The following is a 13,214-nucleotide window of genomic DNA, read 5'->3' on the forward strand; positions in this document are numbered from 1 at the left end:
TTCAACAAGTAAAAAGCGCATGCACACACAAAAGTGATCTCAGTTCATTATGGAAATTCATCCTTTGTTTTCATTTAGGAGAGCTAAGATTTAAAAAGTCTTTCATCTTGTCGTAGCATCTCATAATTTCCATTTGAACCTTTGGAACTAGCCTTGCATTTGAGTAATTTGCATGTAGATGTCTACGGCTTAATGACAAAACATGAGGGTTCAAGTACTTTTTCTGCCACAAGCTTTGTTGTATGATATTGAACAACTTATGTCATCTGCTGAACTTACTTTTCATCTGTAAAAAAAGATAGTAATTCCTATCTCAGTATTATCATGAAGATCAAAAGAGAAAATTTAACTCAATGTGTGAAATAACATAGAACATAATAAAAACATGTATATAAGAACTATAATGTCTATTCAAGAATGAGACTGATTTTTATACAAATATACTTTGAACTGTGTTACCTAAAATTCATACCCACCTGAAATCTTAGAATGTGACCTTGTTTGGGAATAGAGTATTGTAGATGTAATAAATTAGGAGGAAGTCATACTGCGTTAGGGTGGCCCTAATACAATGACTGGTGAGATGGGAAATTTGGACACAGACAGACAGAATGCCACGTAAAGACAAACACACAGGCAGAGAGAATGCTATGTGTGTATACAGAGGCAGAGCCTGAAGTGATAGGCCCACAAGCCAAGGGTCACCAGGGATTGCCGGCAGCAACCAGAGGCTAGCAGAAAAGCACAAGACAGATTCTCCCTGAGAACCTCCTGTAGAAACCAACCCTGCTGACACCTTGATTTCAAATGTCTAGGCTCTAGCACTGTAAGAGCATAAATGTCCGTTGTTTGAAGCCCTCCGATTTGTGGTGACTTGTTAAGACAGCCAGAGGAGACTAATACACATGTCGGTACCTATACGTCTTTCTGCCAATCAGGATAGGCTAAGTTGTTGTGAGAGTCACACAAGGACCCCTTTCCTTCATACTTAGAGGCTTACAATGGCACGGACACATTTCTCACTCCTACCACATGTCAATCACAGATCAGCTGCCACTCCATACCTTGTTACCTTCATCAGGGAACATGGCAGACAGAGCAACCTTTCTCTGGAATAATGCCTCTCTCTGGTCTATGCCAAAGCAGAGAGTCCTTAAAGTTTAAGGGTTTATGGTATTAGAAGATGAAACTGATTCTTGTGTCTAGCTAGTAATTTATAAAGTTGAAGTATCCTTAAATAACAAAAGCCGGGAATAGTGACTCATGCCTATAATCTCAGTGTTTGGAAGGCTGAGGTGGAAGGATTCCTTGAGTCCAGAAGCTCAAGACCAGCCTAGGCAACATAGCAAGACCCCTCTCTCTACAAAAATTAAAAATAAAACTTAGCTAGGTGTGGTGGTGTACTTCTGACCTGTAGTTTCAACTACAGGGAAGGCGGAAGCAGAAATGACAAAGGTTTAATCAATTCAGCCCTGGGACAAGAAACAACTCAAAGGTGTGGCCACTACGCCATTTGTTAAAACCTCTGCATCAATTAAGAAGGCTCCTAGTAAATTATTTCAGCTGGAAAAAGTGGCAGAGGGAAAGCGCATGGCAAACTACACATTGGCTCTTGAAGCTTCTGCCCAAAAGTGATTCACTACATTGTACTCATGACTTGCTGACCAGAGCAAGTCTTATGTCACATGGCCAAGTCTGATGTCATCATGTAGGTAGGTAGACCCCACCTGTAGAGAGGGTCAGTGAATATCTTCACTTCACTTTCACACAGTGATAGAGCGAGGATTTTGCTCTAGGCCATTGGCTTCCAAAGCTTGGGTCTAGACTGACTGCACCTGATTACAGTTCCATTTGTTTCTGTCTTCCTTTCCAGGTGTCCAAGGCAGCTGCAGACTTGATGGCCTACTGTGAAGCGCATGCCAAGGAAGACCCCCTGCTGACCCCAGTTCCGGCTTCAGAAAACCCATTTAGGGAGAAGAAGTTTTTCTGTGCCATCCTTTAAGTCTCCAAGAGAAGCCGGAAGAGCCCCACGGGGCTCCTGGGACACCAATGTAGAGTTTTTAGCAAAGTGGGCACCTTTCTAGTCCACGGCATTTGAAGAGTGTGAGGAGAACCATCCTGGAGACTCCAGGCTGTGCATGTTTAAAGAACTGGTCCCCCTTATGAGAATGCAAGTCAATCCACGTCCTGAGTTAAGAGATCTGATCCTCCAGAACCGCCTGGAGGAGGGGAATCCATAAAAATACAATTGGAGTCACTTCTTTTCTGCTATCCTCCCCCCCAAAAAAACCCTTCTGTTTCTGCTTCATATTTTAAAAATAAAAATTAAAACAGCTGTACTGAGCTAAGAAGATACGTAAGACCTCCTTGGAATGAATATTGTCTTTGGAATACCCCTTGATAACCTGAGTTGTCTAGTGCAGCCACAGTTCGGTTTAAGGGCATTGATATTTAGTCTTTGTGCCTTTATTTTCTTTTTTCCGTCTCCCCTACCCCTCCTCCCACCCCTCCCCATTAGAGTAGTGTGGCAATAAGGCTGGACGTGTCTAGAAGGACAGGCATCAATCCAAAATGTTTAGGGAGATGTTCCCCGTGGCATATCCTCATGGTAACAACAAAATGCCGGTTGTCTATGTTCCCTTATCACTCTTCCTAACATGTGTACATGATAGCTTTGATTCTGCAAGTAAAAGTAAATCATGTGTTGTGACTGGTGCTTTCATATATTTGTGACAATTTTTGAGTAATAGTGCATGAAAATGTCCCTATGTTACATCCATTCAGAAGGTTTGTTGTTTTACTATAAAAGCTGGGAAAAGAAATGAGAGGGAAAAGACCCCGAAGAGGAAAAAAAAAACAAAAACCTCAGTATTTTGGAATTTGAGATGACTTCAGAGCCTTAGCCATGCCTAAAATACCTCCTGGTTAATAGTGGTGTAAATGCCTCTTCAATATATTTTCCAGAATCCAAATATCACCAAGCACGAAAGATCTGCTGTGGGTTGGGCAATGCTTTTATCGTAGAGTATGAGCAAATTCCCTCCTTCCCTCAATTACAGACATTCTAGAATGAAAGAGCACTTTCTGTGCTCTTAACAAGGAAACCATGGCCCTCCTTTGTATGAGTCTCAAAAGAAAGAAACCCATAGCTCCAGAAAAGGCAACTCGTTCTCAGAATCCCAGTTGTTCACCCGCCAGGGAGAAGAAACCCCAATTGCCAGTCTCTGAGTGGCAGGTGCAGTCCCCACAGCCAGCTCCAGCAGGAAGACTTCTGGCTCTTTGTTCCACTGAGATGATCTTGGTTTTTCACTCATCAAACTTTTTAATGGAACCCCTTCCTTGTTTTTGTTCTCTATCTCATTTGTTAAAGCCTCTCTATCTTTATTTACAACTTCCTTGCTGCTAGAGCACTTTCTCCAAGATACAGTATCGAGAGTGGTTTTTTATGGCAGCCATTCCCTCCATCATGAATGGCAGGCCCTGGACGTTTTTCTCACTTTTTTCTGTGTCATTCACATTTCAAAGAGGGGCTTCCTTACCCCTTGTTTGCTTTCAAATCCCAAAAGACCATTTCCCAATTAACTTTATTCTCCTCTCTTCCCTCTCCATCTCTTTTTCCTGTTTTTTGTTTTGTTTTGTCTTTTTGTAAAGGGGGAAAAAAGAAAGACTTAACATGCCAAGGACAGATTTTGAAAGACTTGGTAAATGTTTCCCTTAGCTCCTTCATGGGCATGCTGGTAAAAGAAGAAATACATACAATTAAGGCTCATACCTGAGGTAAAGGAGAAGAGGATATTGAAATGTTTGTGAAATGTATAAACATTTCTGTAACCAGGTACTTCTGTTGCAATTTTGGGATTGTGTTATAGTCAGTGGGACGCTGATGAAGATTTAGGGTGAAAAAACCTGGCAGAGTATTTACTTAACTACAGCATTGTACAATTAGTGTAGTAATACTGTGGAATCAGCTAAAACCACATCACTTTTTTTCTTTTCTTTTCTTTTTTTTTTGAGTCAGGGTCTCATTCTGTTGCCCAGGCAATGGAGTTGCAGTGGCATGGTCACAGCTCACCGTAGCCGTGACCTCATGGGCTCAGGGAATCCTTTTGCCTCAGCCTCCCAAGTAGCTGGAACTACTAGCAAACGCCACCACACCTGACTCATTTTTTTTTTTGTAGCGATGAGGATAAGGCTGAAACCCAGGCAGGTCTCAGATTCCTGGGCTCAAGCAAATCTCTGGCCGCAGCCTCCCAAAGTGCTGGGATTACAGGTGTGAGCTACCACACGTGGTCTCATATCACATTTTTTAAATGAGCGAAAACACTATTTGAATATGTATGTAGTCACATTAAAATGATTATGAATGAACAAAGCACTCTTTGGTGGTGATTAAGGCATCCTTAGAAGGCGCATATGATTTTCACAATAAACAGCATTTCTTCTCAGAAGGACTTTATATGTCCATGTAAATCTAGCTTTTTGGAGCAATTAAGATGGAATTAAAATTTTTAGGAAGTGTTTTAAGGAAAATGTTTTGGCTTTTTTTTTTCATAATTTTATGTCTTACAGTATGAAATTATAATACCAAAATCTTTATATGAGTTTTGGCTTATTGATATTTGTACTTACTCAAGGGGAAAAGTCTCTTGATTACTTATGCCTCCAAAGAGCTTAATTCTTTATAAATTAAACAATCATTTTCACCAGCATGGTTTTATCTTAAGGGGTAACTAATGGAAAAATTCAGCTTACTTATTTATTTAAAGCCCTAATTTCTATATACAGTATACTGGATAGTAATGGAGATGTGCCATGGAATTAGTTAATAAGTAGTAACAATATACTTCATATTTAGAATGCAAAGTCTATAAGGAAAAAATAATCTTACATTTTTTCAAGGTTAACTCCAGTTAAATTTGTTGTTTTTTAAAAATTTAAAACCAAGTAGTACTTAATTTAAATCAAAGGATGCAAATAAGTACTTTGATCTGAGTCTGATTTTGCTATTAATATTTGAAGAAGATTTCCTACCAAGGACAAATTAAACAATACATTTAAAAATTAAACAATATACTATTTCTCCATACGCTTATTCTTACATAAGGAGTTTTGAGAAAAATCAAGCACGCTGTCTTAAGGGATTTTTATACTTTCCTTTCTTCCTATATATCTGCTTCTAGCTGCTCCTGGCAATGATGAATTGTTACGTATACATTAGTGTTTTGCAGCCCAAGAATTGTTCACGTTTTTCCTATATAAGATCTGTGGAGTGTGTCTTTCAAAGAGAAATAGAGAAATGTTAAAGCAGGAAAACCTGAATGTGATGTGCACATTTTCACCCCACATGGACTATGTATGTGTTTTAATAAATGGAGTTTTCAGATTCATTTCATATGTCGTCAATTTCATGGCGAAGACCTGTGGACCACCTCACCTATGATTCCGTGGTTAATTTGAGAAAGATCTGATGATATAAATGGATGAGGCAGTAGGAACCCATTTATTTTCCTTAGGGTTTTGTTAATAAAGATGTCCTGGAGAAGAAAAAAAACTCACATGACACCTTTTAAAAATTTTATTTTATTATAGAGATGCGGCATACAAGTCAGGATTAACTATACAAGTAGGCTGCGTGTGGTTCAAGTCTGGGCCTCCAGCTGGCCCTCACTTCACCTGGTAAAGGACCAGATCCTCTCTGTGTTGTGGCGTGCCCTTCCTCCTCCTTCCCTCCCTCCCCTGGCAGTGCCCAGTGACTGCCAATCCCTCCCTTATGCTAATGTGATTAATGTTCAGGTCCCCCCTTATGAGAGTAAACATGTGGTATTCAGTTCTCTGTTTCTGTGATAACTCATTAAGTATGATGGCCTCCAACTCCATCCGGTTTGCTGAGAAGTACATGATTTTGTTCTCTCTCTTTTTTTTTTGGATGCATAATACTCCACCATGTATATGTACCACATTTTCTTTATCCAGTCTACTTTCGATGGGCAGTAGGGTTGGTTCCATGTCTTTGCTATTATGAAGAGTGTAGCTATAAACATTGAGGTGCAAGGGTCTTTTGGATAGAACATTCCCAGAAGAGGTACTGTTGGAGCATATGTTTAGTTCTTTTAGGAATCGCCACACCGCTTTCCATAGAGGTTAAACTAGCTTCCACTCCTACCAACAGTGTATAAGCATTCTCTTTTCTCTGCACCCATGCCAGCATCTGTTGTTTCTTGATTTACTAATGATGGCCATCCTTACTGGAATTAGATGGTATTTCATTGTAGTTTTGTTTTGCATTTCTCTGATGATTAGTGAGGCTGAGCATTTTTTCATGTGTCTGTTGGCTGCTTGTGTGTCTTCTTTTGAAAAGTGTCTATTCATGTCCTTTGCCTACTTTTTAATAGGATTGTTTGTTTTTTCCTTTCAGTTCATTTGAATTCCTTGTAGGCCTGGATGTTAGGCCTTTGTCAGAGACATAATTTGTAAATATTTTTTCCCTTTCTATGGGTTGGCTTTTTACTCTCTTGATGGTTTCTTTTGCTGTGCAAAATCTTTTCAGTTTGATGAGGTCCCACTTGTCCATCTTAGTTTTGATGGCATTTGCTTTTTGGGATTTGGTCAAGAACTCATTGCCTACTCTGATGTGCACAAGAGTGTTTCCTACATTTTCTTCTAGGATTCTTATAGTTTGAGGTTTTATGTTTGGGTCTTTGATTCATTTAGAGTTTATTTTTGTATATGGTGATAGGTAGGGGCCCAGTTTAATTCTTCTGCATGTGGTCAGTCAGTTTTCCTAACACTATTTGCTAAATATGATCTCCTTTCCCCAGTGATTGTTATCAGTGACTTTGTCAAAAATTAGTTGGTTGAGAGCCCAAGTTTTTGCTTCTGGAATCTCTCTCCTGTTCCATTGGACTATGAGCCTATTCTTATAACAGTACCAGGCTGTTTTGGTTACTGTAGCCTTGTAGTAAAGTTTAAAATCTAGAAGTGTGATACCTCTCACTTTGTTCCTTTTGTTGAGGATTGCTTTGGCTCTTAGTGCGCTTTTTGTTGTTGTTGTTTCCTTGTGACTTTCTGTATTGTCATTCCAGGTCTGATGGGTATTGCATGGAGTCTGTAAATTGCCTTGGGTAAGATAGACATCTTGAAAATATTGATTCTTCTGATCCATGAGTATGAAATTTTTTTTCATTTGTGTCATCCTTGATTTCTTTGAGCAGCATTTTGCAGTTCTCATTGTAAAAATCTTTCACTTCTCTGGTTAGGTGGGTACCAAAGTATTTCATTTCTTTGTGGTTATTGTGAATGGGATTGTGCTTTTTATTTGGCACTCTTTCTACCTGTTGTTGGTGTATAGAAATGAGACTGTCTTTTACACACTGATTTTGTACTCCAAGACTTTACCAAAGTTGATTATCAGAGTTAGAAGGCTTTTGACAAACTCCCTAGGATTTTCAAGATACAGAATCATATCAAGCATCCAGTTGAGGTTCCAGATCTCCTTGTTGGTTTTTTGCCTCGATCACCTATACATGACATGTTTTAAAAGCCTTTCTCCTTGGGTCTCTACATCTCAGGTATAGCCCTTTGGGACAGAGAAGGGTAGGAACTTGATGGAGAGTCCAGGGCTCTGGCAGATTGGACCACGCAGACAGATGAGCTGTATTTGTACTTCAACTTGCTGTGGGTATGCCACAGTGGGATTTTTTTATGAAAGAAAAAAACTGAACACAGAAAGTGCTGATCTCTGTAAGGTGTTTATGATTTAGAAGGAGTGCAGGAGAAGATAAATGTTTAGAACTCTAGATGCACCTCCTGGAGAGGTCTCTTGTCAAGAAAGACTTCTGAATGTCCTTCGATGCCAGTGAATAAAGAAAGAACTCTGGATCTCCTGGGACCTGTGCCAGCCACCTCAGCATCTTTAAACCGTGGATGAAGGGGTCACCTGGAGGATGTGTACTAGCACTCCATTGAAATCACTATTTCTCAAACTATGGTCCAGGGACCACCTGCTTTAGAATTTCCTGGAATGCCTCTTTAAAGGCAGATCATGGACCCCCCATGAATTCAGAATCTCTGTCAGTGTCTCTTAAGAGCTTGTGTTTCTGTTGGACAATATATGGTTTGAGGACCAGAAACTTAAGCACCACGACAGCTAGCTTTGCAAATGGCCAAAGGAAAGGCACAAACAACTTGTATGTGTGCATGCCCTTATTTCCACAGCCACAGGAAGTGGCGACCTGGCATGAACACATTATCTGTGGGTGAGAATCCAGCCAGTTTCCAGGCATGAGACACTGTGAGGAAGGCACTGGTGGACTTGGACTCTGCTCCTGTTTGCTGCGCCCCTGTGGGAAGACGGCCTTCAGCTCTCCTTCTTTAATAAGCTGGTCACGTTGTAGACAGCACTTACAGTGACAGAGGGAACTGGAGCTGGGTCAGCTCCAATCCACAAATTGCAAATAATTTGCCAAGGGAAATCCATTTCCCTTCGGTTCTGCCCCAAATCTACATTTTCTTCTATTTAGAACCAGGAGACTCAGGCAGACTTTATTTTAATGAAGAAGGCCATGGGCTCCTGAGCTTTTCCTCAGTGAGATCTATTCCTGTGTCTTCACAGCAATAACAAGAAAAGCAGGGCCTGGGGTGCTGTATCTCCACCCTGAGGTGACAGGAAGATAGTGCTTGGTGACTTTGGTTCGTATGGGGTGCAAGCATTTGGCATGCACTAGAGAACCAGAACTAGGCCCCAGAGTTCCTATGTGACCTCAGGCAAGCCATTTGACCTGTGTAATAAGGTAGAGACAAGAATATCTTATTCATTTGTCTCACGAAGTGGTCAAAAACAAATAAAAACAGGGGCATCCTGAAGACAGAGGTGATCAAGAATCTTTAGACACTGTTAACAACACCCTTTGAAGAGAAGACGACACTAGATAGCCCCCTGTTGCCTCTTGACTTGCCTCCTTTCCTCTCTAGTCCCCAAGTCCCTTGGTTGAGACTCAGTGTCTCACGTCCAAATTCCTGCCACACCCACTAGCATGGCCACTCTGACTCCCATCTCCTCCTATCCCAGTCCCTGAACACTCATTAATCAGGACATTCGGAACTCTTTCTTTGGTTGCAAAAGGCAGGAATCTAGAAACTGGCTAATAACCGAAGAGGCCAGAAATAAGTCCCCACTTCAAGCCCAGTGGGATCCAGAGGATGTCATCAGATGTCCCTCTCATCCCTTGGCTTTGCTTTCTTCTGTGTTGATTTAACTCTCAGACTTGCCCTGAAGCATCATGAGAGCATTTTCAGTTCCAGGATTACGTCTCACCAGTTTAGTAATCATGAAGAAAAGATGACAAAACTCCAGCAAAATCCCTGGAACATTTCCTAAGGTGCTATTGGCTGGATCCAGCTCCTGTGCCTGCCCACTCCTGGACCTGGGGACACAGGCAGAGTCATTAAGCCACATGGGCAGACAGCAGTTCTAAGGAAATGGAAGTCCTTTTGCTAGAGAGGTAAGGATGGACAGAAGGTTAAAGGCAGACTACAACCAGTACCAATCACATCTTATCAGACTCATCCATGTCACCTAAGCATTCAGCGTGCTCAGAAACCTGGAGGCCGGGGTTCATGAGGCTCTTGTCAACCACATCTGGTCAACCCTCAACTGCCTGGCTCTCAAGGCCCTGGAGAGTCAGCCCCGCCCTGCTAATCCCATCTCGTCTTCTAGACCCTCTCTTCGGGTTCACTGCCCAGTGAATTTATTCTACCCCCAAACCTTTGTTTAAAAAGTGGCCAGCTACGGAGTGTCAGACACAACTCCTCAAGTGACTGAATCGTGCTCATATTTCAAGGACTACTTTGAATCCATGTTGTCTGTGAAAGACCTCAGGGAATACAAACCTCTCTCCTCTCTCAACTCCTTCCTCTCTCAACTCCTGCAGCCTGTGTTGGCTTCAGCAGCCAGCAGTCCCTTGGCCTCTGTGATACCACCACACTCCAACCTGAAAGTGAAATCTTGTGGGCTTTGGACCTAAGGGCTAGAGAAAATATGAGGAGGACCCCCCAAAAATGGAATTATCTTTTGAAGGGCGAGACCCTTTAGTTCAGACTTCCCTCACTAAGTAAGTGTTCTAGAAATCTATCAGCATCGGTGAACCAGTCACCATTGTAGTGAGAGGCTGCATGGTGAAAGAAATGTCCCGAGTCGTGGCAAAGAGGTGACTGGTTCTTGCACCATGACAACATACCTGCCCACAGCACACTGAGTGTTCAGTAGTTTCTGACCAGAAACAGCATGACCTCCCCACCACCCCACCCTCCAATCACCCAATTTCACCCCAAGCAACTTTTTTTGGTTTCCCTGTATGAAAAAAGTCCTCAAAGGGAAACATTTTGCTGATGTAGAAGAGGTGGAATAAAAAACAGCAGAAGTACTAAAAGGCATCAAAATGAATGAGTTCAAAAACTGTTCTGAGCAGTGGAAAAAGCATCTCGATAGACATATCGCATCAAACGGAGAGTGAGAGAAGGTGACTGAAATTTAGACACGCAAGACTACATACACAATTTTTAATAAATAAATTCCTGGATTTTGGGGGTTCCCCCTCATACATTGCTGGCAGAATCACCTTAATTTTAGGCACCATCTCTAGTTCCCCTTCCCTCTGTCTGCGTTTGACTATTTACATTTAGTAAACATTTATATTTACATTTAGTAGGTATTTACATTTAGTAGTGCTTTGGAAGGTCAAAAAGGAGAATCACTTGAGACCAGGAGTTTGGAACTAGTCTGGGCAACATCGCAAGACCCTGTCTCTATAAAAAATAAAAAACACTAGCTGGTCACAGTGTCACGTGCCCGTCATCCCAGCTACTCAGGAGGCTGAGGCAGCAGGATTGCTTGAACCCAGAAGTGGAGGTCGCAGTGAGCCATGGTCACACCACTATACTTCAGCCTGCACAAGAGTGAGACCCTGTCTCTAAAAAATAAATATAGATATAAATTAACTAGGATTTCAATAAAATTAAAAATTCAGACGGCGTGCAGTGGCTCAGCCTGAAATCCCAGCACGTTGGTAGACTTGAGCCTGGGGGTTTGAGAACAGCCTGGGCTACTTGGTGAGACCTTTCTTCTACAATAACTAAAAAATAAGCCGAATGTGGTAGTGCACGCCTGTAGTTCCAGTTACTTGGAAGGCTGAGGTGGAAGGATCACCTAAGCCCAGCAGGTAGAGGCTGTGGTGGTCGTGAGCGTGCCACTACACTCCAGCCTGGGCGACAGAGTAAGATTCTGACTCAAAAAAAACCTTAAAAATTCTGTTTCTTGGCTGAACTAGCTGTATTTCAAGTACCCATTAGCCACATGCTAGTGGCTACTGTCTTGTACTGCACAGATATAACACAGTTCCATCATCACAGAAAGTTCTACTGGACAGTGCTTCTTTGGAACAATGATCAGCAACCCTCTTTTCTATCACAAGCAACTGACAGAATACACCTTCCCCGTGGGCCAAATTTTGACAAAACACCAGAAAAAAAGGAAGAGAAAGTGAAAGTACTGCAATAATCCATAATAATTGCGATCATTGACCCTGGGTCATGGTCAATCGCACAAGCTGTGGCGTGGAAGAGTTGGGTTGTGGATTCTACATTATTCCTGGAATCCTCTCGGTCATATATTTGCCCCTGTCTCTCTCACTCATGAATATGCAGTGATAATAGTCAGGATGATCACGGTAGCCACAACGAGAAAATGAACACTTAATTAGCACTAACTATAAGCTAGGCACACGTTAAGCATTGAATAGACAACATTTTCTCTCTCACAAGAACTCTATAACTACCTGTATGATGGTCACTCATATACCTAATCCTGGATTGTACCCCACATCTTTAAAATTAAAAGAAGAAAGGAAAGAAGGAAAGGGAGGGAGGGAGGGAGGGAGAAAGGAAGAAAAAGAACTCTATGACAGGGATATTATTTGTTTCCTGTAGCAGAGAGCTTTGTGCCTCAAGACACATCCATGACCCACTTCTGATTTCAGTCACAGCAGAGGAGAGTTCTCTGCAAGCTCATCCTTCCCAGAGAATATGAGTGCCCTTGGGTAATCTTCAGTTAATGAGGGAGGAGAGTCCTGAGAAATGTCTCAGGCTCACATCCTTTGAGACAGAGTGTCTGAGAGACCCTAATAGAATTGAACATCAATGGCCCACAACAGTAACCAGTCCAATGGTGTGCCATATTGGTTTTTTTCCTCCTTTAAATCTGCTTCATTTTCTCTCTTCCTACATTTCTGGTTTCTGGATCACCCTCCCACCCTTAATAAACTAACTGTGTCCAAGTTCTTAACTTAACCTCTGCTTTGGGAGGAACCCAAACTAACTCATCCCCGTTTTTCAGGCAAGGAATTTGAGATTTAGAATGGTTCACATTTCCCCAAATTCTCATGATCATGGAGTGGCAGATAAGGATACAAAACTAGATCTATCCTGATTCCAAAGAGTCACCTCTATTTTTTAAATTTTAAATTTTAAAGACGTGGAGTACAATTCAGGGCTAGTTATACAAATGTTCATAATGCAAGTACCTTTGTTGAAGTATGCCCCCTCCCCTGGCAGTTTCCCACTACTGCCAATCCCTTTCTTAGAGTATTACGATAGTTGTTTAAGGTCCGCTTATGAGTGAGAACATGTGATACTTGGTTTTTTGTTTCCGTGATAGACCAAGAGTCACCTCTTAACTTGGAATGCAAGTAAGAGGAAAGTTATAATAAAAGTTCTGAATCTGTTCTTATTTATAGAATAATCAGTTTGTAAACTCAAACTTCTGAATTACTTATCTGGAATGAAGAAATTAGTGAGCTCTTTCTTGTCAATATTTACCTTCACTGTAGTCATTTGGCACTCAGGAAGTATGAGCAGTAGCTTCCGAGTTCACCTTGCACTGATAATATTTCCTGGTATTGAGAACTTTGTGCTTGGGAGGTAGAGGTGAAAGAATTGCCAGAGCACAGGGGTTTGAGACCAGCTTGGGCAGCTTGATGAGACCTCATCTCTACAATTAATCAAAAAATTAGCCTGGGTGTGGTGACACATGCCTGTAGTCCCAGCTACTTGGGAGGCAGAGGTGGAAGGATTACCTGAGTCCAGCAGGTTGAGGCTGCGGTAGCTGTGAGTGTGCCATTGCACTCCAGCCTGGGCGACAGAGTAAGACTTTGACTCAATAA

The 13,214-nt window shown here is 41.6% G+C and overlaps 1 protein-coding gene across 3 annotated transcripts in view; it reads left to right on the top strand.

The window, feature by feature from the left end:
• GNG2 (G protein subunit gamma 2) overlaps nucleotides 1-2,710 on the top strand; it is a 125,402-nt gene extending 122,692 nt beyond the window's left edge. For all 3 annotated transcript variants that reach the window (XM_008070511.2, XM_008070512.2, XM_008070510.1), the window contains one exon: nucleotides 1,874-2,710. In XM_008070511.2, the coding sequence (XP_008068702.1) occupies nucleotides 1,874-2,002 (129 nt within the window). In that variant the 3' untranslated portion in view covers nucleotides 2,003-2,710. The remainder of the gene's footprint in view (nucleotides 1-1,873) is intronic.
• Nucleotides 2,711-13,214: the final 10,504 nt, after the last annotated feature.

The sequence above is a fragment of the Carlito syrichta genome, unplaced genomic scaffold (assembly GCF_000164805.1).
Source record: "Carlito syrichta isolate Samal-C Ts95f unplaced genomic scaffold, Tarsius_syrichta-2.0.1 Scaffold313468, whole genome shotgun sequence".
Taxonomy (NCBI): Eukaryota; Metazoa; Chordata; class Mammalia; order Primates; family Tarsiidae; genus Carlito; species Carlito syrichta.